Source organism: Lemur catta, chromosome 15 (genome assembly GCF_020740605.2).
Source record: "Lemur catta isolate mLemCat1 chromosome 15, mLemCat1.pri, whole genome shotgun sequence".
Taxonomy (NCBI): Eukaryota; Metazoa; Chordata; class Mammalia; order Primates; family Lemuridae; genus Lemur; species Lemur catta.
The window spans coordinates 8,795,069-8,818,921 of NC_059142.1; the positions used below are offsets into that span (position 1 = coordinate 8,795,069).

The window sequence follows — 23,853 nt, forward strand, 5'->3', positions numbered from 1 at the left end:
GGCAGGGCTCCCTCGGTCATTTGCTTGTTGGTCCTACCAGTGCTCAAGGAAGGATTAAGTCAATAATGATCCTAATGAGACAGAACATCACACGGGAAAACAGGAGAGGGAGAGGGAGAAAGGAGGACGGGGAGGGGGGGAGAGGCCGATGGAAGGAGAGGAGGAAGAATTATTATCATAGTTATTATTATTCCTGGCACAAGTTTTACAATCGCACAGCCATGTCACAACCTTGGGTTATGACAAAAGTCTTGCTCAAAATTCCAAGAGGATTTCAACTTTTTCACCCTCAGTGTTACTCATTTTCCCACATCCCGAGATTTCTAAGCAAACCACCCGTGTGAACGTCCTCTGTCCCCATGAGGTAGGGGCCGGCGCTGACTTCAAAGCGCGACACCCCCCACAGCGAGGTTGCTCCACCGGGTCAAGGGACGAAGCAGCAGCCCCGAGTTCAGAGAAAGGCATCCCAACCTCCCGACTTGCCACAGTTGGAGAATGGTTATGGATCCTGCTCATTTCTATATATACCTTGCCCTTGGCAACCACAAAAAATACGTGTGGAAGAGGCCGGTTCTCGGCTTGGGGTGGGTCATTCTCTTTCCAAATATAGAGAAGGAATGAGCCGTGGGGGTTAGCGGAGGCCTATAAAAGCCCCGGGAGCAGCCACCCCTCTGTGGCTCGCTCGTGGGTGGAGGTAAGTCGAGGCCCTCCTCTCCCAGCCCCTGCTGTGGGGTGCGGCCCAGCGCCCTGTGCTGTGGCCCCGGCAAGGTGGCACCTCCTCTCCCGCTGAAATGATTTCCTGAGATTAGTCAGATGTGGGCCAAGGTCTCCCTGGGCCCAATGCCCAGCCACCCTCTGCCTCCAGCACCTCACCCTCCTCCCATCTCTCCCCTGTCCTCCTCTTTGGACATCAGGAGTCTGTCCCCCACGGCCTGATGTTCCCCTGTGGCCACTGTGACCTGTGAAGCAGGCCAGCGGGGCCCAGGCCTTGCCCTGACCTCCCCTTCCCCGCCTGGGCTGTGCCTGTCAGGCGTTTTGTCCTCACGAGACCACGCTGGCTGTGGCCACCAGGTGTAAATGAGCCCATCTCAGAGTTCTCCTGTTTGCAGAAGACTAGGAGTCCTGACCCTGGCCTGGTACCACCAGCTTTGTAACAGGGATTTGTCCCTAACGCCTGATTCTGACCGGAAGACATGCAGACTGACATGCAGACAGGAGGCTGGGAGGAGCCACGCTTCTGGGCGCTTGAAGGCATTTCCCACCTTAACGGCCCACCTGTGGCTCGTGTCCCACCTGCTCCCCCAGCCTGCCTCTTCGAATTATTAGCTCTTTATCCTTACTAGGTAACTCGCCAAGAGCTGATTCAAAACGGAGCCAGACGCTCCCAGGTGTCACTAAGTTTTTGTGCATGTGCGTATGTCGTATTGTCGCAGGTCCAGTATCTCCCCGGCTGCTCCTGTCTTCCGCTCTCCTGCAGGTGGGACTCTCAGGTGAGAATTTGGACCCCGTCCTTTGGCTGTTGGAAGTCTCTGGGTGACCCAAGGTTACCAGTTCCTCCCTTCTCACCCTGGCCTTGAGGGCACAGACAGCCCCGGGAGCCAGAGAGAGAAGACGAGGAAAAGTCAGGCAGGAGGGGCTGGGAGGAGGCAGCACCTGGGGAGACTCAAACACATGCTGACGTCACAGGCTCGTTGCTATTCTTAGCCACTGAAGGAAGCAAAAGCCTGGTCCCCTTGTGTGAGGATGCAGCCACCTTCATTCAAAATGGTTCCAAAATTCCTTAGCTCTTCGCCTTTTAGCACACTCCCTTTGAAAAATGCATTTATTTTCAAATGTTCCATCAGTAACACCTGGGTTTTCTAGGAGAGGGAAAGGAGGTCGCGGAGCAGCCCTCACCGGAGGCCCCTGCACCAATTCGAGCCTCAGAGAACTGAGGAGCTTGGATGAAACAGGCTCCATGCCCTTTGCACAGAGTAGCCACTCAATAAACATGTGCCAGTGGGATTTTCCCAGCACTTGAGTCCTTTGGGCGGAGAGCTGCAAGGCAGGAGGACAGCCTTGTTTCTGGGGCCCGGCCTTTGGGGGCTCCCGAGGCTGCGGGGGCAGGGCGGGTGCTGGGACAGGCCTGGAGCTGCCTGGTGCCTGGCTCAGGAGACAGCGGGTCACCCAGCGGTTTGCCTTCCAGCTGACACCATGAGCAGTGACACTGAAATGGAAGTGTTCGGCATAGCTGCTCCTTTCCTCCGAAAGTCGGAAAAGGAGAGGATTGAGGCTCAGAATCAGCCCTTTGACGCCAAAACCTATTGCTTTGTGGTGGACTCAAAGGAAGAATACGCCAAGGGGAAAATCAAGAGTTCTCAAGATGGGAGGGTCACTGTGGAAACCGAAGACAACAGGGTAAGACTCGTGCACTCCCTCTGCAGGCCAACTGGCCCTCTGCCCGCCCCTCATGTCAGCCTTGGATATGCATCCTCCCCACCCCCGGCCACTTCCAGGTGTGGCTTTGGCACTGCAATGCTTCATATGACACGGCCTTAGTCTTCCCAGGTGTCCTCAGAGAAAGCAAAGTAAATACTGCCCTCAGGTTACAGGGTGGGAGAAGTGTCTGATCAATCAGAAACCTGATTAGTTTTCAGGTGCTTTTGTCAATGTTCATGTCACTCTAGGCTAGAAGGGACCAGCTCCATGAGTCCCAAGAGTGTGGAGTTGGGAGTCCAACACTAGGAGGAGCTATTCTAGAACACTCTCCTTTGGTAACCTAAGTTTCCCCTAATTCTTCTAGCAATGACCATGTAACTGAGGAAGTAAGGAAAACGTGTAAGGGACCCTAGTGGACCACAAGCTCAAATAGCAGCTGTGAAATAACAGCCTTCCTGTGTCATGAAGGCGCTGAGCATTGTAGCCCACTACATTCTGGCCCAAGCCATTGTGGGAATGCTGGGAGGAATTCTGGATTTCACTACTTTCTAGAATCTAGAGCAGAAGACTCTAGAGATGTCTCAAGAACCCACTCCCCCCGCCCCGGCTGCAGAAAAAAAGGAAGAGAGAAACAACAAAATTGATTAAAAATAAAATAGGAAAAAGAAAATCTGAGAGACAAGTTAAGGAACTGCTGTCATTGTGTTGAGCACGAAGGAAAAAGGCATTAAAAACTGACCTGCAGTGTTACCAAGCATTAAAGCTCCCGAAGGTGGCTCTGTGTATATTCAGATAAAGGAGCTGAGAGTGGGCTTGCAAAGCAGCAGGGAGGCTGAGGCTACACACAATGAGTGATAAGCTAAGACTGTCCAAGAGACCCTGGGCAAGGAGCCCCGACTGGCTGGGCCGTTTGAATGAATCCCTGCTTGAAGGCTGGGAAAAGATAGGTTTCCTGTTCACACTACCCAGAGGCGGGACCGGGAAAACTGAGCATTTTCAGGGGCTGTCACAGGGAAAAAGGAACGAGGCAGAGCAGAGGAAAGGAAGACAACTCCCCAGCCCCCGGAAGCCTGAGGGTGTGGCGCCTGGGGGTCTTTCCTCCTGAGAGAAGGGCCCAGACACTTGCCGGTGCTTGGAGCCCCTGCTCTGCCTCATGGTCCCATCCACCCGGCTTGTATAATAATACTCTGTCCCCAGAAAGGGCGGGGGGTGGGGGCTGGGGGCTCTGTCCTGAGCATGCTCGGGGAGGGGGTGCAAGGGGACAGAATGTGAGGCTGGGGGCTGGGCAGCTGCTTTCGGAGAACTCGCAATGTTGGCTCACTCCGTGGGCACCAGCCTGGCGGTCCGATGCCACCTGCCTCCTCCTCTTCTGTTCCTGCCTCAGCACTGCCCCGGGATGTGCCCTTTTCCCTGAGCAGACGGGAAAGAGCCCTTCAGCTGCAGGAGCCGGACTCGGGTCCAGCCAGCATCTCTGAGCTGAAAGGTCCCTGCTGGCTGCCGTTCCCTGCCACTGTCACCCCCATGCTCCCACAGAGATCCTCTCTCTCATTTCTGTCATCCTTCCTTAACCCCGGGCCCACTGGAGAGGGGAAAAAAGCCCTGAGTAACAGAAATTAACCACGTTCTATTGCCACCGCCACAAGCCACCCCATAACCGTCCCTTCCATCGCTGTCAGCCGGGCTTGCTCTAGCGCTTGCCCCTCCATCGCGGCTTGGAAGCCTCTCCGCGGGGGCAGACAGCTGCAGCGTGGTGACTTCCCCTTTCAGACCCTGGTGGTCAAACCGGAGGACGTGTATGCGATGAACCCCCCCAAGTTTGACAGGATCGAGGACATGGCCATGCTGACGCACCTCAACGAGCCGGCCGTGCTGTACAACCTCAAGGACCGCTACACGTCCTGGATGATCTACGTCAGTGAGGGCTTTGGCAGTGCCTCTCCTGGGACATTGGATGGGGGCGGGGAGGCAGGTGGAGACGTGCATGTGGGTGCTGGGATTTTGACAGATCTGTGCTTGACTAGCTGTTGAACAAAACAGAGGAAATGGAGGGGAAAAAAGAAAAGGGGAAGAGAAATAAAGAAGACGAGTAAGCAAGAGAGGAGCAGAGTGGGAAGAAGGACAGTGGGGCGGAGGCCGAGCGAGCCGGAGCACACGAAAGATGGGGCCAGGCTGGCACTGTCACTTGCCAGCTGTGGGAGGCTGGAAACCACCCTGTCACTCCCCTCTCGGAGTCTCGCGGCCTCATCTATAGATAGAAATGGCATCTTCCCTCCAAGTGTACCGTAAAGACACATGAGATAGTAATAAAGGCAAAAGGTTTCACATCATGCATGCACACATGCATATGTACATACACAGACTCTTTTCTCCCACAGACCTACTCGGGCCTCTTCTGTGTCACCGTCAACCCCTACAAGTGGCTGCCGGTGTACAACCCCGAGGTGGTGAACGGCTACCGAGGCAAGAAGCGCCAGGAGGCCCCGCCCCACATCTTCTCCATCTCTGACAACGCCTATCAGTTCATGCTGACCGGTACGTTCCCAGGAGGAAGGCTGGGGGTGGCGCAGGCCCCGGGCTGTGCTCGGGGCAGCTGCCCCTTGGCCCGGGGACCTGGCAACATGTGGCATCCAGCGCCAGGGACAGGAGGCGAAAGGACTCATAGGTTGTAGGAAGGAGTTTGGGTTTAATGCAAGTGTTGGTTAAAACATACACAACTGACATTTTTGTGGGTCAAGAAAACAAAGATTGACAATTTCATATGGTTCAACTCAACAGGATGAGAAGCCATTGGCTGTTTTTTAAGCAGGGACTTAACGTCTCTGAGTCTTATTCTCAAAAAGGAGGCTCTCGATGTTGATCAAACGGTGCAAAGTTGCACTTAGACAGGAAGAATAAGTCTTAGTGATCTACTGCACAAAATGGTGACGATAATTAAAAATAATGCATTGTATACTTCAAAATTGCTTAAAAATAGATTTTAATGTTTTCACCACAAATAAGGAGTATGTAAAGTGATGGATTTGTTAATTTGCTTGATTTAATCATTCTGCGATCTAAATATATCTCCAAACATAACCTTGTGCTCCATAAATATATAGAACTATTATTTGTCAATTAAAAATAAAATTTAAAAAGTTGTAAACCTAGAAGGAGGCTCTTCAAATTCCCACTTAGGGCTAAAAGAAAACAGTAAAGGGAGCAGGAATTGTGTCATTTAACTCTGACTGAGAAATGGGGTAGAATTTGGAAGCTCTTTTTTATATAGCCCTCAACTCTATTTTATTTTTTCCTTTGGCAGATCGTGAAAACCAGTCTATTCTGATCACGTAAGTATCCAAGGCACAGAATGATTTCATAGCTGCGACAAAAGGTGCCACTTGCTCTATTCTGTTTGGAGCAAAGTCTGTGATGAAAAGATCAATTTGGAGACGGGCAAGAAGGTATGTGGAAGGTCTAGGTCACTAAGCCAGCAGCTGTGGCACCTCCCCTGGGGCCTCAGTCCCCTGAGTGGTGTCCCACACTTGTTTGGTAGGCGTGTGTCTCACGTGGCTCAGACTATGTCCAAGCCTCTGTGTCACATTTTGGGGAGCCTGTTTATACTAACAAGACTCGTTTCCTTTTCTTTCTCTCTTTTGATCACTCCAAATAGCGGAGAATCCGGGGCAGGGAAGACTGTGAACACCAAACGGGTCATCCAGTACTTTGCAACAATTGCAGCTACTGGGGACCTTGCCAAGAAGAAGGACTCCAAAATGAAGGTATAGACAGGAGAGGAAGGGTTGCTTTGCTTCCACTTCTAACCTTGTCTTAACTTCAGAATGAGGAGGCCAAATGTCATCACGTTCTCCCCTTCAAGGAAAGGAGAGCAGACTGGGGTTTAAAATCTTGTGGGGCACCCGGGCATCCTAGACCACACAGTGTGGAGTTGATCCTGCAGGACCAGACCCTGTGCTTTCTTAGAAAACAAAGCTCTAAGGCTTAATTGTTATAACTGAGAAAGGTCAATTGGCAGGTAACTCAGAGAGCTTGCTCTTTTTTGGCAGAATTACATATAGCAACATGAGAGAACCATAGCACATACTTGCCTTTTGAAATAAATTATTATGACAGTATGAAATGAACACAGACATCCTACCTAACTGGAGAATCAGGGAATTGCAGTGTTAAATGTTAAGTCAAGAGACCCAGCCACAGCCAAATATAACAAAATGGCAAAAGTGTTTTGCATAAGACGTGCTGCTGATCTGCTTGACCCTATAGATGGAAAGTCAGGGTTGAGCCAGGGCAGGCGAGAGTCACAGAGTGGGTGAGCATTTTTTACTATCATTTTGTGGCTTAAAGAAATGTTTTTTCTTCCTGTCTTGATTTCTTGCATTAGGGGACTCTGGAAGACCAGATCATCAGTGCCAACCCATTGCTGGAGGCCTTCGGGAACGCCAAGACCGTGAGGAATGACAACTCCTCCCGCTTTGTGAGTCTGAATTGGGTTAAGATGGGATTTTCTTTGTGGCCTACAAGGTTGGCAAGATGCCTGTCCTCACGGAGTGTAGAGACCAGCCGGGACAGATGATGAAAGAACGAAACGACGAGACAATTTCAGACGATGACACATTCATGTGCAGTTCAGTAAACAGGGCATGTGGGAGAGTAACAGGGGTCCAGGGCCTCTGTCAGAGTGGGTTGGAGGGAAAGCCGCTCTAGGGCCTTCTAGAGCCGAGATCTGTAGGATGAGAAGGAGCCATATTTGAAATGACAGGGAGGAGGAGGAGGGAAAAGGGACGAGCAAGTGCACAGCCCCTGAGTGGAGGAAGGGCCTGGTGCAGTCACAGGATCTAAGGAGGGTCCACGTGGCCAGGGGCCAGTCCCATGAGGTGAAGTGGGAGAGGGAGAAAGAGAGTTGGTCACGGAGGAGCCTACAGGGAATGAGAAGCAGTTTGGATTTTATTCCAAGTGCAGCAGGAAGCTGCTGAAGGATTCTGTGAGTGGGGAAGTGATACGGTTTGATGTACATCTTGAAAAAATCACTCTAGTTGCTTTGTTGACTATATATAGGGGAGAGAGGAGTATGGAATAAAAGGGATGGGAAAAAAGGAGAAACACCAGAGTGAAAGGAGAAGGGGGAAGAGGGAGTCCATACTTAATTTCAAACTATAGGGAGAAAAACCTCCTATTCACATTACCCGGGAGACGGGCAGGAACAATGGGGCCGTGGGAGAATCCGGTCCCCCTTTCCCCCCCCACAGGGCAAGTTCATCCGAATCCACTTTGGGACGACCGGGAAGCTGGCCTCCGCAGATATCGAAACGTGTAAGTGCATGCACGGGGCTCGGCCGCTGCCTCGGTGGTGGGAACAGTCTGGAAGAGAGCCCTGTACTTGTGTTCCAGATCTGCTGGAAAAGTCCAGAGTCACCTTCCAGCTGAAGGCTGAGAGAAGCTATCACATCTTCTACCAGATTCTTTCAAACAAGAAGCCTGAGCTCATAGGTGAGACAGTCACCACTGGGGTTGATCTTTTAGGCACATTGGCCCTTAGATCACTACACTGCGGAGAGCCGCACCCAAGCACGGGTGACTCTACGGGCAACGGAGGAAGTTTATTTTAGGAATGGGATGCAGGCCGGGTGCAGCGTGCGCACCTGTAATCCCGGCTACTAGGGAGGCTGGGGTGGGAGGATCGCTTGAGCCCAGGAGTTCGAGGTTGCAGTGAGCTATGCTCGAACCACTGCTCTCCAGCCTGGGAGACAGAGTGAGAGCCTGTCTCTAAAAAATATAAAAGTAAATAAGAAATAAAAATAAATCTAAAAATTTTTAAAAAGAGACAGGATGTGTCTATTTAGGCAGTGACATGCCAATTTGAAAAACCCAATGAAATGGACGGTAATAAGATTAAACCACTACTGAATTCAGGGCTGGTTTTAAAAAAAAAAAAAAAAAAAAAAAAAAACCTGCGGAACAGAGCATTTCATTGTCCTTTGGCGCCCTCTTGTGTTCTGGCACAGAAACCAACCTGTCGCCCCATGCTGTGAGGCCAACGCACACTCAGACCCACGTCGTCACCCGGCCCTGACTCTGTACCTGTACATGGCAGGGCCTCTGCACACCGATTTCTTTGTTCTTTGGCTGTGTCTGCTCAGCCCGCTGATCTCCAGCCTGGAAACAGGCTGCAGCTTTTCAGCAGACTTTTGAAAAGGCTGTGATTATACCAGACAACCTGTGCTTCCCCCAGTGTGGGCTCCTGGCCTGACCCACACTCAGCCAGTTTTCCACATTAACTTTCCCCAGCCGACACTGACAGGCACCGTTCACATGCAAAGCAAGAAAATTTAAATATTCTTTCCAGGATTTTTAATCTCTGTTGCACGGGAGCCTGCAAAGTCTTCCCTGGATTGTATTTTCTTTCTTTCTTTCTTTTTTTTTTTTTGGAGACAGAGTCTCACTCTATTGCCCAGGCCAGAGTGCCATGGCATCAGCCTTGCTCACAGCAACCTCAAACTCCTGGGCTGAAGCGATCCTTTTGGCTCAGCTTCCTGAGTAGCTGGGACTACAGGCATGCACCACCATGCCCGGCTAATTTTTCTATATATATTTTTAGTTGTCCAGATAATTTCTTTCTATTTTTTAGTAGAGATGGGTTCTTGTTCTTGCTCAGGCTGGTTTTGAACTCCTGACCTCAAGTGATCCTCCCGCCTTGGCCTCCCAGAGTGCCAGGATGACAGGTGTGAGCCACCGCGCCGGGCTGGATTGTATTTTCAGTGACAGCCTGAGTATTGCAAAGCTGTTTCAAAGAGATTCCTAACCCTAAATTCAATCTGGGGTCCAGTGGTCAAAGTCCCAGTCTGGGATGTGGGAGCTCAGGTCCACTGGGTGGATGTTCTCTTTGTATCTCTGTGACCTCCTCAAACTATTCGTCATTCCAGAGCTGCTGCTTATTACAACCAACCCTTACGACTACCCGTTCATCAGCCAGGGTGAAATCCTGGTGGCCAGCATAGACGATGCTGAGGAGCTGCTGGCTACGGATGTAGGTGGAACCCACAGCTCGGGGCGGGTGTTCCTTCCCTATCTCTGGGGCCAACTGACTGACGGGCTGTTCTTTCACTGCCAGAGCGCCATTGACATCCTGGGCTTCACCCCAGAGGAGAAGTCCGGGCTTTACAAGCTGACGGGAGCCGTGATGCACTACGGGAACATGAAGTTCAAGCAGAAGCAGCGGGAGGAGCAGGCAGAGCCAGACGGCACCGAAGGTACAAACTCCCAGTAGCTGCCATAGCCAGAGCTGGGTGGTTGTTCCCCCAAGATCATCTGGTTTCTCTTTTGAAAGTGATTACTTCTTCTTCCACCTGCAGAGGTGGCTGTGTCTTTCTGGGCCTCGAATGCCTACAGGCACCGTTACCACTCATTCTCGCTGAATCGCTGGAATGTCCTGTTTCAGACGCACTGAGAAGTGGCCAGGGCTTTCTGGAACCCAGTCCTGCCTTTTCATAAAGTCTTTCACATTCTCGGGTGACTCAGCCACTGGCCACATGCAAGCAGTTCAGCAATATGGAACGTGCAACAAACCAAGACAACCTTGGGCAAGCTTTGAGGCATCTGGATGATCTTCAAAGCGGCCGTTTTTACTTTGCCTCGCATCATCTTTCCTCTCTTGCCAGTGGCTGACAAAACGGCCTATCTGATGGGCCTGAACTCTTCGGACCTCCTGAAAGCCTTGTGCTTCCCCAGAGTGAAAGTCGGGAACGAGTACGTCACCAAAGGCCAAACCGTGGATCAGGTAACTGCTCCAAGGCCGGGAAGGGACGCGGATGGGCCCCTGATGGCCACTGCCTTTCTGCTCACACCGATCTTTCCGATAACAGGTTCACCACGCTGTGAACGCCCTCTCCAAGTCGGTGTATGAAAAGTTGTTCCTGTGGATGGTCACGCGCATTAACCAGCAACTGGACACGAAGCTACCAAGACAGCACTTCATTGGCGTTTTGGACATTGCAGGCTTTGAAATCTTCGAGGTTTGTGTTACTTATAGTCATGTTTTCATACGGCTTTGTACGTAAGGGTTAGTTGTCATGATCCTGAGGGGAAGATATCAAGGTGGCCATCATGTAGTTTCCTGCAAGAAACTAGGTGGAGAGGAGATTGGGTAGAAGAGCAGTACCTTGTTGGGAGGGTTTGTATTATTTTAGGAGAGGGGAAGACTACTTTCAAGTGGAATTTTAAAGTACATCATCAACTGGATAAAAGAAAAAAATCAAATGCCATTACTGATTTAGAGAGAGCCAGAAAAGAGTTACAGAGAATTTGATAATAAGTCAGTCACACAATATTTTACATAAATATCCTGCTGGTTCTGTATTAGATGCACATAGCCATTCATCAAAGTGTATATTTAGTATCTGCCAAAAACAAGACCCACTGGTGAAAAAAAGAGATGAGCTTGTAGTCTAATAGAGAAAGAAAAAAAGAGGTCTATAAGGCACACAGAGGAGTAGCTATAAAATAAAGTGCACGTGAGATGCCCAGACCACGGGAACTCACGAGAGGGGGAAATACTTTCTAGTTGGAGGTTTAGAGAAGACTCCAAGGAGGGGATGTGATCTGAGCCAGGCTTTGAAGACTGTGACTCCTTCTGGAAGCATATAGGAGTCTGGGGAGAGCCTGAGGCAATGAGGACGAACATTGATGGGTATCTGATTTTGAAAGAAGTCTAATTTTCCACGTGAACATTCTATTCTGGTGTTAGTATAACAGCCTGGAGCAGCTGTGCATCAACTTCACCAACGAGAAACTGCAACAGTTTTTCAACCACCACATGTTCGTGCTGGAGCAGGAGGAGTACAAGAAGGAAGGCATCGAGTGGACGTTCATCGACTTCGGCATGGACCTGGCTGCCTGCATCGAGCTCATAGAGAAGGTAGGCCTGTTCCAGCCACTCAGTAACCACTTCTCATACTCTGCAGCTCATATTCACCCATATGCGCTTTGTCTTGCCTTAAATCCAGCCGATGGGCATCTTCTCCATCCTGGAAGAGGAGTGCATGTTCCCCAAGGCAACAGACACCTCCTTCAAGAACAAGCTGTATGACCAGCACCTGGGCAAGTCCAGCAACTTCCAGAAGCCCAAGGTGGTCAAAGGCAGGGCTGAGGCCCACTTCTCCCTGATCCACTACGCAGGCACCGTGGACTACAGTGTCTCGGGCTGGCTGGAGAAGAACAAGGACCCCCTGAACGAGACTGTGGTTGGGCTGTACCAGAAGTCCTCCAACAGGCTCCTGGCACACCTCTATGCCACCTTCACCACAGCAGACGGTAACAGACGCCAAGTATAAGGAGTGCCTTGTATTTGTATGATCTCCCTCCCTTTGCTCCGCAGGCTCAAAAACAACTTTACAGATCCACTAACAAAGCATGCCCTCCTCTCTTCCTTTCAGCTGATAGTGGAAAGAAGAAAGTTGCCAAGAAGAAGGGTTCTTCCTTCCAAACTGTCTCTGCCCTTTTCAGGGTAAGAAAAGTGCAAGTTCATTTGCTTGTAATTGGTTGAAGTTATATAAAAATGATTAATGTAGAGATTCTAAACTTGATTTATTCAAGAGTAATAATGTTGTCTTAATCTGATTACTGTCTCTCAGTGAGATTGAGTAACACTGTGATAATATATAAATGAGGTCTAACCAACGTGGGACCAGAATTTCATTACCGTTCTGTACCGCAGCTAGCTGGGCTGGCTGGCCTGGGAGTGAGTTCCCAGTACGAACTCTCTGATTTGCCTTAAGGACACAAGCAATAGACCTCATGCTCCCAGTGGAGCCAGATACATCTTCTGAACTAATTTTGGAAAGTATTTTGTACTTGGAGAACCTCTGGATCACCGGGAGACAAAAGACTATTGTATCAGTTATTTGCCTACACTTCTAGCCATAGGATTATTTTAAAAGAGAGAGTTAAATAAACTATTCTTTAGAATTCATGATAAATTTAAAACACACACCTTTCATTGCAACGCATCTCTGTCTTTGTAAAAGCTCGCAGTAGGCTGTCAAATCTAATCTTTGTCTTTTAGGAAAATCTGAACAAGCTGATGTCAAATTTAAGAACTACTCACCCTCATTTTGTGCGTTGCATAATTCCCAATGAAACCAAAACCCCAGGTGAGACACCTGCTGGCTCTCTGGATGGTGCTCGGTTTTTAAGAAATTCCATGTGAAGCTGGGGTGTCTTGCTTCTGTTCCCAGGGGCTATGGAGCACAGCCTCGTCCTGCACCAGCTACGGTGCAACGGCGTCCTGGAGGGCATCCGCATCTGCCGGAAAGGATTCCCAAACAGGATTCTCTACGGGGATTTTAAACAAAGGTGCATAATAAAAATGTTCCATATGCTTCTTGATGAGATGTGCAAATACTGAAATTTGAGAGGGAGAGGTATTGATATGAAAAGACCCATTTCAAAAGAATAGTTGTGGACTTCCCTATAAACTAAATAACCTACCACTTGGCCAAGGTATACATAACTTGTTTCTTCTGCATTTTTTCTCTGGAATGTATCTGATTTACAAAATGGCAGAAAAAGCCCTGGCTTAAGAGTCAGGAGGTCTAGATTCCAGGCTACTATGTAGCAGTGTGACTTTGGGAAAGTTTCTTCACCTCTTGGAAACTTGACCTTGTTGCCTAAAGGAAGAGAGGCCTAAACCTGATAGTCTCCAAGGGCTGTGTCTTTGTCAACAGTCTGTGATGGTTTCTGTGTCCACAACGCAGATACCGAGTGCTGAATGCCAGTGCAATCCCTGAGGGACAATTCATTGACAGCAAGAAAGCTTGTGAAAAGCTGCTGGCATCCATTGACATCGACCACACGCAGTACAAATTTGGACACACCAAGGTAATGCATCAATTCTGACAGACGCTGGCCTTTTTGTCCCTTTGGACATGGCTTCTGCAGAAAACTGACTCGTGTCACCCTCCTCCCCACTAAGGTGTTCTTCAAGGCTGGCTTGCTGGGAACCCTGGAAGAGATGCGGGACGACCGCCTGGCCAGACTGATCACCCGGACGCAAGCCGTGTGCAGGGGCTTTCTCATGCGCGTGGAATTCCAGAAGATGGTGCAGAGGAGGTCGAGCAGGGTCTTTGTTCAAACATGAGCCCTTTGGGGAAGGGGAGTCCCTCTTGGGAATAAGCCTTATCTCATTTTCAGGGAGTCCATCTTCTGCATCCAGTACAACATCCGCTCTTTCATGAACGTCAAGCACTGGCCCTGGATGAAACTCTTCTTCAAGATCAAGCCCCTCCTCAAGAGTGCGGAGACAGAGAAGGAGATGGCCACCATGAAGGAGGAGTTCCAGAAAACCAAAGATGAACTCGCCAAGTCAGAGGCAAAAAGGAAGGAGCTGGAGGAAAAGTTGGTGACTCTGGTACAAGAGAAGAATGACCTGCAGCTCCAAGTACAAGCTGTGCGTGATCTTTTTGTTTGTTTGTTTGTTTGTTTGTTTGTTTTTTAACTCTCCTTCTAAATTTCATGATTTATTTAGGAAAACTGGATGCTTGGTGGAGATTTTCACTTTTTAGTTTGGATGCTTCATAAAGAACTGCATATATAACAAAATCTTGGAATGTCACAAACCTTATCTCATTAAAAGGAATTATGATTCTTTTTTTTAAAGGAAAGTGAAAACTTGCTGGACGCCGAGGAAAGATGCGACCAGCTGATCAAAGCCAAATTCCAGCTCGAGGCCAAGATCAAGGAGGTGACCGAGAGAGCTGAGGATGAGGAAGAGATCAATGCTGAGTTGACAGCAAAGAAGAGGAAACTGGAGGATGAATGTTCAGAACTCAAGAAAGACATTGATGACCTTGAGCTGACACTGGCCAAGGTTGAGAAGGAGAAACATGCCACAGAGAACAAGGTGCTCTCTTGTGAGTCTTTCTAGCTTGATGCAGTCACTGCAAAGTAAACTTTATTCTTAAAATTGCTTGTGGCTTCTTCTTAGGTTAAAAACCTGACCGAGGAACTCGCCGGGTTAGATGAAACCATTGCAAAGTTAACCAGAGAGAAGAAGGCCCTCCAAGAGGTCCACCAGCAGACCCTGGATGACCTTCAAGCTGAAGAAGACAAAGTCAATTCTTTGAGCAAAATCAAGAGCAAACTGGAACAGCAAGTGGACGACGTAAGTAAATGATGCTACTGAAGAGTCCCAGAACTCCAGGGTTGGAAGAGCACCTGAGGGTCCTCTTGCAAAGCATTTGTTCCCAAAAGAAAATGCCTTTTTCAGCTGGAAAGCTCCCTAGAACAAGAAAAGAAGCTCCGTGTAGACCTGGAAAGGAACAAAAGGAAGCTGGAAGGAGACTTGAAGCTTGCCCAAGAGTCCATATTGGACCTGGAGAATGATAAACAACAGCTGGACGAAAGGCTCAAGAAGTATGCCCCACAACCACGGGTTCAGTTGTGCAAGTTACTGGGTGTTTTGTCTTCATGCATTCTCCGTTTCCTTCCACAGGAAGGATTTTGAATACAGCCAACTGCAAAGCAAAGTGGAAGATGAGCAGACGCTGGGCCTCCAGTTTCAGAAGAAAATCAAAGAGTTACAGGTGGGAGGGCTTTGGATTTCTCTTTCCCACGTGGGGTCACAGTGAGCTGGGGGCTGTCTGCTGTGAGCCGCGTAGAGCAAGCGGATGGGACCACGGGGCCACCTGCCTCACGGGTTCTCTTTCTGCTAGGCTGATGCTGCAGAGATGAACCATTTTCCCATAACTTCCAGTCAAATACATGATTAACACAACGATACCATGTGAGTTGTAACTCAGGCTAGCTTTGAGCCTGGGGCCTCGTGAAGCAAAACCCTGCAGTTGGTTTGTGCAAATCTTACTTATTCTTATTGTTATAATTAGTATTGACAATTTAAATTCTAAAAACGTGGATTGCATTGCACATAACTCACTCACAGAAAACAATAAAAAATAACAAATTAGAAAGGATCATTCTGTTTTAGTAAAACACCGTGGCCCCAGGGAAAAAAAATTTTTTCTAGTGTGGCAAAGAGTTAAAGTATTTGTGGTCAACATGTGGTTGAATAGAAAATATCCGGTGTTGGTCACTGCAGGGTAATGTCCGTGAGGGGTCAGGAAACATCCATGAGAAAGGAAAGTAGCAACATTCATCTTTCTCTGGGGAGAGTCCCAGACTCATTGCGTCTGACGGGGATGGAAGCCAGCCCGTCCTTGACACTCAGCGCCCCTCCGGACGCTGACCGCTCGCGGGGCCCACGGCCCGTGTCCTCCACAGGCTCGGATCGAGGAGCTGGAAGAGGAGATCGAGGCAGAGCGGGCCACGCGCGCCAAGACGGAGAAGCAGCGCAGCGACTACGCCCGGGAGCTGGAGGAGCTGAGCGAGCGGCTGGAGGAGGCGGGAGGCGTCACCTCCACGCAGATAGAGCTCAACAAGAAGCGCGAGGCCGAGTTCCTGAAGCTGCGCAGGGACCTGGAGGAGGCCACCCTGCAGCACGAAGCCACGGTGGCCACGCTGAGGAAGAAGCACGCGGACAGTGCGGCCGAGCTCGGGGAGCAGATCGACAACCTGCAGCGGGTCAAGCAGAAGCTGGAGAAGGAGAAGAGCGAGTTCAAGCTGGAGATCGACGACCTGGCCAGCAGCATGGAGAGCGTGTCCAAGTCCAAGGTGCTGGCGCGGCGGCCGGGGCTCTCACGGGAGAGACTCCGGAGTCGAAGGCTGACTTTCCTCCCTCCACCCCCCACTGCCCCCGTCTCAACCCTTTAGGCCAATCTGGAAAAAATATGCCGAACCCTGGAGGATCAGCTAAGCGAGGCCAGGGGCAAGAACGAGGAAATTCAGAGGAGCCTGAGCGAGGTGACCACACAGAAGTCCCGCCTTCAGTCGGAGGCTGGTGAGCGGCGCGGGAACCCGGGACCCTGACCTCGTGCACACGCAGGCCGGCAGCTGGCAGGACTAAGGGGCCCTGTGCTTTTGGGGGAGCACTTCTAGGGAGGCATATTTCTCAGGAGAGAAGCAATGGAAATAACCCAAAGCAAGGGCCATTCAAAATACCTGCAAGGGAGAGAACATTGAGTCAGTCTCAAAAGATCACCTAGCTCAAACTCGTCCAAAACAAATACAGCAGACAGAATCTAATTGGCAGTGAAATAGGATGAAAAACTAAGTCCCATGGCCTTTCTACTTTTTTCTGCACATTAATTCAGATTCATTGTTTCCATTCGAATGTTTTAGGAGAATAAAGAGAGACACGTGGCCAATTTCTCTTGGCTCTTGGTGTATAATAAAAACTCAAGGGGACAATATTTAAGGCTTTCCTCTAGAAAATGTGGCTCCCTCCAGCACTGGCCATCATCACAGGTGAATCCATCCTCAGCAGCCACAGCCGCGACAACGAGGGAAAGAAGTTCAGCTGCCATGTCCACAGTGCTCTTGGCGAGTCACCTCTGCAGCCCTAGAGCCTCCCCTGCCCCATTTTTCTCCTCCCTCTACATAAGCCTATAAACACCATATTCACGCAAGGGTCTAACTCCGAATTACTAGAGATATAAAGTCCTAAGTATTTGTCAATAACAAATCAACAACAGCTGGAAACACCTCCCACTTGGGAGTCTGGTGGGAATTGTGCCGGGTCCCCTGCAATGTTCTCGGTGGGTTCTGTGGACAGGAGCCACTCCCAGCTGCCAGTAGTTTACAACCACATCTTTTCAGGTGGTGCTTTTGGTCTGCTTTTCACAGACTCACCCCTGCTGCCTCAGGATGGGACCACATCTTATAATTTGCTCTCTTCTCAAATCTTAGCACACTGCCTTACACTAGTAAGGAGTGTTACACACATAGTAGGAATGTGGTAAATGAACAAAAGTGTTTCCCTCTGCACCCAGGTGAGCTGAGTCGCCAGCTGGAAGAAAAGGAAAGCATTGTATCTCAACTTTCCAGGAGCAAGCAAGCATTTACCCAGCAAATAGAAGAGCTCAAGAGGCAGCTGGAGGAAGAGAACAAGGTACAGAGTCTGAGGGAGGCTTCCTTGATCTAATTTTCAAATGCCACCTGCAGTAGGGGATGGTGGCAGGAACATACCTAGATTGTATCAGGCATGTGACACTAAATGCACTAGGGGCTCTCTTCTTCCTTGACTTCTGCAGGCCAAGAATGCCCTGGCCCACGCCCTGCAGTCCTCCCGCCACGACTGTGACCTGCTGCGGGAACAGTATGAGGAGGAGCAGGAAGCCAAGGCCGAGCTGCAGAGGGCAATGTCCAAGGCCAACAGTGAGGTTGCGCAGTGGAGGACCAAATACGAGACGGACGCCATCCAGCGCACGGAGGAGCTGGAGGAGGCCAAGTGCGCAGCTCTGTTTGCCTTTAGAACTAGAACCCTAAACAATCACGTGGTAGAAGGCATTGGCTTTAGAACTACTTGGGAATGGATTTGATACATTTGCTTTTGTTCCTAGATGTTTTCCCATCTCATGTGTCTTGACCTGGCGTTAGCACATTTCATTAGGAAAAACAACTTTGATCTTGGTTAGAGACAAGACAAATTACTGATCCTGGATTTTAAGCAGATCGGAAATCTCCTGGGCTGTAAAAGCACTCGGGTGTTTGAATCACACAGATTAGTAGTGATTTCAATTTGATGAATAGTGATGTTCAAGAAGATTGAAACTTAAATAGCATCTGCTTCTCTTTCATATTCTTTAAGGAAAAAACTTGCTCAGCGCCTTCAAGATTCCGAGGAACAGGTTGAGGCCGTGAATGCTAAATGTGCTTCCTTGGAGAAGACCAAGCAGAGGCTGCAAGGAGAAGTGGAGGATCTGATGGTCGATGTGGAGAGAGCCAACTCCCTGGCCGCCGCTCTGGACAAGAAGCAGAGGAACTTTGACAAGGTGGGGGTTCAGCTCCATGCTGGCTGGACACTACGATGTGGGGATTTCTAGTAGCCATGGAAGGAGGAGACTGGGTCCCAGCCCACTCTGCCCCCACCAGCAGTGTGACTTTGGGCAAGTCCCTGAACCTCATCAGTCAAATAGAATGGGAATGGGATGGGGGTAGAGGTCTTTTTCAAACATTGTCAGTGGAGACAAACCAATTTCTACAACACTGCTCAGCCCCGAACATCTTTCCTTCCCCCCATTCCGCAGGTCTGTGTAGGCAGCTGACACGTGGGACTCTCACTTAGGTCCCATTGGGTGGTGTTCTGGAAGCCCCCTTTCTGTATAGCAGATAAGGTTGATTTGAACCAATGTTTTCATGAAATATTTAGAAGTACAGGGCCATTTTCACATTTGGCAAAGGGTAATTATACCCAGATAATTTCTTCTCAAGGATCTATTTGCTTTCTGGGGGGTGGCAGTTGTTACTGACTCATGGCCTTGAGCAAATCTTGATTCGTCCAGTAATCAATGACAAGGAGCCATGCAAGGGACGCCACCAAGGGTGGCCCTAACCCCACGCTTACTAGTAATATCTAGCTAGGAGCCTGGAGGGGGGAGCTCACGAACGGAGACACCCTCCGCCCCGGTGTTTCAGGTGTTGGCCGAATGGAAGACCAAGTGTGAGGAGAGCCAGGCAGAGCTGGAGGCGTCTCTGAAGGAGTCCCGCTCCTTGAGCACTGAGCTCTTCAAACTGAAAAATGCCTACGAGGAGGCCTTAGATCAACTTGAAACCGTGAAACGGGAAAATAAGAACTTAGAGCGTAAGCCGTTTGAAACAGTCGGAAATGACCCGAAACTCCCTCCCTCCATGCTGTATTGCCCGAGAGCGTGTGGGCGTGGGTGGGACTTCTTTATTCAGGTCCCTATATGCATGCCTGTTAATACACGCACAGAAAGCGTTCACTAGGCCGGGCGCGGTGGCTCACGCCTGTAATCCTAGCACTCTGGGAGGCCGAGGCGGGTGGATTGCTCGAGGTCAGGAGTTCGAGACCAGCCTGAGCGAGACCCCGTCTCTACCAAAAATAGAAAGAAATTATCTGGCCAACTAAAAATACATATAGAAAAAATTAGCCGGGCATGGTGGCGCATGCCTGTAGTCCCAGCTACTCGGGAGGCTGAGGCAGTAGGATCGCTTAAGCCCAGGAGTTTGAGGTTGCTGTGAGCTAGGCTGACGCCACGGCACTCACTCTAGCCCGGGCAACAAAGTGAGACTCTGACTCAAAAAAAAAAAAAAAAAAAAGAAAGCGTTCACTATCTGGTGGGTTATTTTTGAGTCTTCCTCTATACAGTATCTTATCTCTAGGAAACAGGAGTCCTTAGAATTATAATAAACTAGTTAAAAAGCATTGAGTCAGTGCTTTGCGTGCCCCGAAACCTGGGCAGAGGCGTTTATATGCAATCGAAATGTATTTCTTTGCAGAGGAGATAGCAGATCTCACAGAACAAATCGCTGAAAATGGTAAAACCATCCACGAACTGGAGAAATCAAGAAAGCAGATCGAGCTGGAAAAGGCTGATATCCAGCTGGCTCTCGAGGAAGCAGAGGTGAGTGAGCACCGCTGGGGACGCAGGTGCGGAACAGGTTCAGTCATAGTGGCGCTGTGGCCGGGGAGGCTGGGGGCCTCCGCGTCTGCGTGTTCCAGTCACAGTCCTAATGCCTGCTCCTCTCCCCTCACACGGCGTGACCGTGAGGCTGATGGGATAATATCTGTGAATTACCTGGAACTTACTGGGGAAAAACGTTACATTAAAAATGTCTCTAAAATGAGATTTTACAAAATCTTAAATGGATTTAAAACATCTATAATGTTCTTTATGCTCCTAAGAAATATGATGATTTGAATGTTATTGTTTGACAGTATAATCCAAACCCAGTAGCATTAAAACATTTTATTTCTGCACTGAAGATAAATTAGGGACTTTTTTTTTAAGGTAGTTTTGAATATTATAAAGTTAGATTTCAGACCCTTCCGTTGCAGCTTTGTTCCCTGGAGGCTCCACCCATCACTGGCTCTGTTTTGGTTTTGTTCTTTAAAGGCTGCTCTCGAGCATGAAGAAGCCAAGATCCTCCGAATCCAGCTTGAATTGACCCAGGTGAAATCAGAAATTGATAGAAAGATTGCTGAGAAGGACGAGGAGATCGAGCAGCTGAAGAGAAACTACCAGAGGACGGTGGAGTCCATGCAGAGCGCCCTGGACGCCGAGGTGCGCAGCCGGAACGAGGCCATCCGGATCAAGAAGAAGATGGAGGGGGACCTGAACGAGATCGAGATCCAGCTGAGCCACGCCAACCGCCAGGCGGCAGAGACCCTCAAACACCTCCGGAGTGTCCAGGGACAGCTGAAGGTCTGGGACAGATCCCTGGGGGCAGGGAGCAGGCGGAGCAGGGGTCGGGGGGTATCTCTCCTGGCCTCAAATACTCAAAGACATAAACAAGGCTCACGGCCCTGATGTCTCAACTGCAAACAGAATTTCCCTCTGTTCTCTGGCTAGGATACCCAGCTCCACCTGGACGACGCTCTGCGGGGCCAGGAGGACCTGAAGGAGCAGCTGGCGATCGTGGAGCGCAGGGCCAACCTGCTGCAGGCCGAGGTGGAGGAGCTGCGGGCCACGCTGGAGCAGACGGAGAGGGCCCGGAAACTGGCCGAGCAGGAGCTCCTGGACTCCAACGAGAGAGTGCAGCTGCTGCACACCCAGGTGAGGGCGGGGGGAGGCGATGTGCGATTCTGGCCACAGACACGCCTGGGTGACACCCCTCCTCTTCCCTAGAACACCAGCCTCATCCACACCAAGAAGAAGCTGGAGACAGACCTCACGCAGCTCCAGAGCGAGGTCGAGGATGCCAGCAGGGACGCAAGGAACGCGGAAGAGAAGGCAAAGAAGGCCATCACCGACGTAAGGCGTCAGGACTGTGTTCTGTTAAAGTCCCGTTCTCCTCCGGCCCCCGGACAGTTCACATTAGACATGTGGGGTCTCCCCCAGACACACCTGGGCGTGTGTTCTGTTCCCAAACTGCTCCCACCTCCCCTCAAACTCACCTGTTCCCTTCTGCACATTTAAAAGGGGCGCATAGGAAAAAAGAGAAAAAGGGATTATGTCCTGTTTGTTCTGCCCAAGAACAGGTGTGCTCTTCTTTCCTTCAACATCTGACTTATTCCAAATATGACACTGAGACCCTCAGATGCCAACATCCACCAGATCTCTCCCTTCCACACCCTCCCAACCTTCCGGGGTCTCCGCGGCCTTCTCCCCGCGAACCGCGCCCCAGCAGCGCCCCCTGCTGCCCGACGGGAGAACTGTACCTCGAAACTCTACTGCTCCCCCGCAGGTCCACAGGCCACCCGGATGCTCACCGCCTTCCCCTGCCCTCAGTGTACCCAAATCTGTGGTGCTAGACATCAAATCAACCTCCTCTACGTCTCGGGTTCCTTTGAAAATACATATTGGTGACACGGAAAGAAAGAATTTCCATGGGGAGGAAAGTCCCGAGGAGGCCACTTTAAGAAAAGGAAGAAACTATTTCCCATCCAGTCCTGGAAGTTTCCATTCCTTAGGTTGTTCTATATGCTGGGTGCAGCTCCTGTCATGCCCCGCGGCGGAAGGGTGTGCTCAGTCGCTGTCTCGCCTATTGTCCTTTTTCTTCAGCGTGGTCTCTGGCCCTCGGGGGCACCCAGGTTTTGACGGCTCCAGGCCCTCGGGCGTGGTCTGCATCTCAGTGGGTCTGATTTGCTTTCCAGGCCGCCATGATGGCCGAGGAGCTGAAGAAGGAGCAGGACACCAGCGCCCACCTGGAGCGGATGAAGAAGAACCTGGAGCAGACGGTGAAGGACCTGCAGCACCGTCTGGACGAGGCCGAGCAGCTGGCGCTGAAGGGCGGGAAGAAGCAGATCCAGAAGCTGGAGACGCGGGTACGCAGCTGGGACCCCGGAGCATAAGCCGAGCTTTCCAGCCTCTCCTGTGCACGCTCCGGCCCCAGCCCCATCTCCCCAATGTCTTCCTCAGATCCGAGAGCTGGAGTTTGAGCTCGAAGGGGAGCAGAAGAAGAACACAGAGTCCGTCAAGGGCCTGAGGAAATATGAGCGGCGGGTCAAGGAGCTCACGTACCAGGTCAGTGGAAAGAAAACTGATGGTCATTTTCTCGGTCACATGCAAATGCCACTCCGGACTCTCCACCAACTGGCCAGACCTCTTGCGACCTTGCCCTCTCCTCTCCAATGACGTTCTCATTTTCTCATTTTTAGAGTGAAGAAGACAGGAAGAACGTGCTGAGATTGCAGGACCTGGTGGACAAACTTCAAGTGAAAGTCAAGTCCTACAAGAGGCAGGCCGAGGAGGCTGTAAGTCAGATAAGCGTGTGACCGTAGAGCGGCAGCCTGGGCCGTGTCCCACGGAGAGCTGCATGCTGATCTAACCTGCCGGGTGCTTTGGTTTTAGGATGAACAAGCCAACGCTCATCTCACCAAATTCCGAAAAGCTCAGCATGAGCTGGAGGAGGCTGAGGAACGTGCGGATATCGCAGAATCTCAAGTCAATAAGCTGAGAGCTAAGACCCGAGACTTCACCTCCAGCAGGGTGAGTCGTTGCCCTGGGAAGAACCTCCAGGGGCTATAGAAACTTCTGAGCTGCAAGGAACCTTAGAGAACACTTTGATTTAGAGCTGCAGAATCTCAGGCTCAGGAAGAGAAGGGGTTTGCTTAAAGTCACTTCTCTCAGTAGTGCCCGGCTAGAATCCAGGTCTGTAGGTCACAATAAAAAACACCATCCTGAAAAGGAATGAGTGGAGTCCCACTGAGCTCTGTCATGTGCCCCCTGCTGGCACCAGAAGGGCTGCTGCAGGTGCACCCTCGAGAGCCCAGGGAGCACTGAGCACCCGGCACTGCACATGTAGGCCGGGTGCTGTCTAGCGTGTGGGGCTCACTCTTGCTCAGGGCCAATCTCTCAGGCTATGCGGTGACGTCACACATGCAATTGTGCACTTTCTTAATGTCCAAAAGTTATTGCGTCCCACTGAAGGGTACAGCCAACTCCCTGATGCTTGGTGGAAGACATGGTGGCAGGAAATGTGTCTCTGCCATCTGACTTGACACAAGTGCCTACTCTCCTTCCAGATGGTGATCCATGAGAGTGAAGAGTGAGCCAGCCTCTGGACCGGGACAGAAGATATGCAAAATGTATATTTTCATGGTTCCTGGTCACTATAACTTAGTTTCCATGTGACTCTTTTTTCACATGCAATAAACTTTGTTTTGTTTTCACCTGGGGCTGTTTCATGGTATTTGTTTTCCTCTTCCCCACATGGAAATGGTTTCTCGTTTGGTGATTTTTACACCCACTGTTGAAAGCTTGGTAAGCAGATGGCTTGGTAAATCCAACTGGTGTGTGTATGTTGGGGAAGGAAGAGAATGCCTTTGGTTTAAATTTGAGATTAAATAAAAAATGAAAAAATACCCCTAGGTTAACCATTGCTTTTGTCAAGGTGGGAGGGAGTGTTTTTCAAAAGAGTCATCTCTTA

General features: G+C 50.2%; 1 protein-coding gene across 1 annotated transcript; it reads left to right on the plus strand.

Moving 5' to 3' along the window:
• The first annotated feature begins 673 nt into the window (after nt 1–673).
• On the plus strand, nt 674–23,593 carry MYH3 (myosin heavy chain 3). The gene is made up of 41 exons (XM_045525235.1): nt 674–694; nt 1,434–1,490; nt 2,186–2,397; nt 4,186–4,329; nt 4,794–4,950; nt 5,717–5,744; nt 6,068–6,176; nt 6,797–6,889; nt 7,662–7,725; nt 7,804–7,902; nt 9,336–9,439; nt 9,524–9,662; nt 10,071–10,189; nt 10,275–10,424; nt 11,156–11,326; nt 11,415–11,721; nt 11,844–11,914; nt 12,473–12,560; nt 12,645–12,762; nt 13,164–13,287; nt 13,382–13,518; nt 13,600–13,855; nt 14,066–14,308; nt 14,393–14,569; nt 14,675–14,820; nt 14,900–14,990; nt 15,685–16,074; nt 16,174–16,300; nt 17,292–17,410; nt 17,553–17,749; nt 18,110–18,293; nt 18,937–19,102; nt 19,762–19,886; nt 20,379–20,687; nt 20,835–21,038; nt 21,111–21,236; nt 22,079–22,249; nt 22,344–22,448; nt 22,583–22,678; nt 22,776–22,913; nt 23,450–23,593. The coding sequence occupies exons 3-41, from the start codon at nt 2,194–2,196 to the stop codon at nt 23,474–23,476; spliced, it is 5,823 nt and encodes a 1,940-aa protein (XP_045381191.1). The 5' UTR covers nt 674–694; nt 1,434–1,490; nt 2,186–2,193; the 3' UTR covers nt 23,477–23,593.
• Nucleotides 23,594–23,853: the final 260 nt, after the last annotated feature.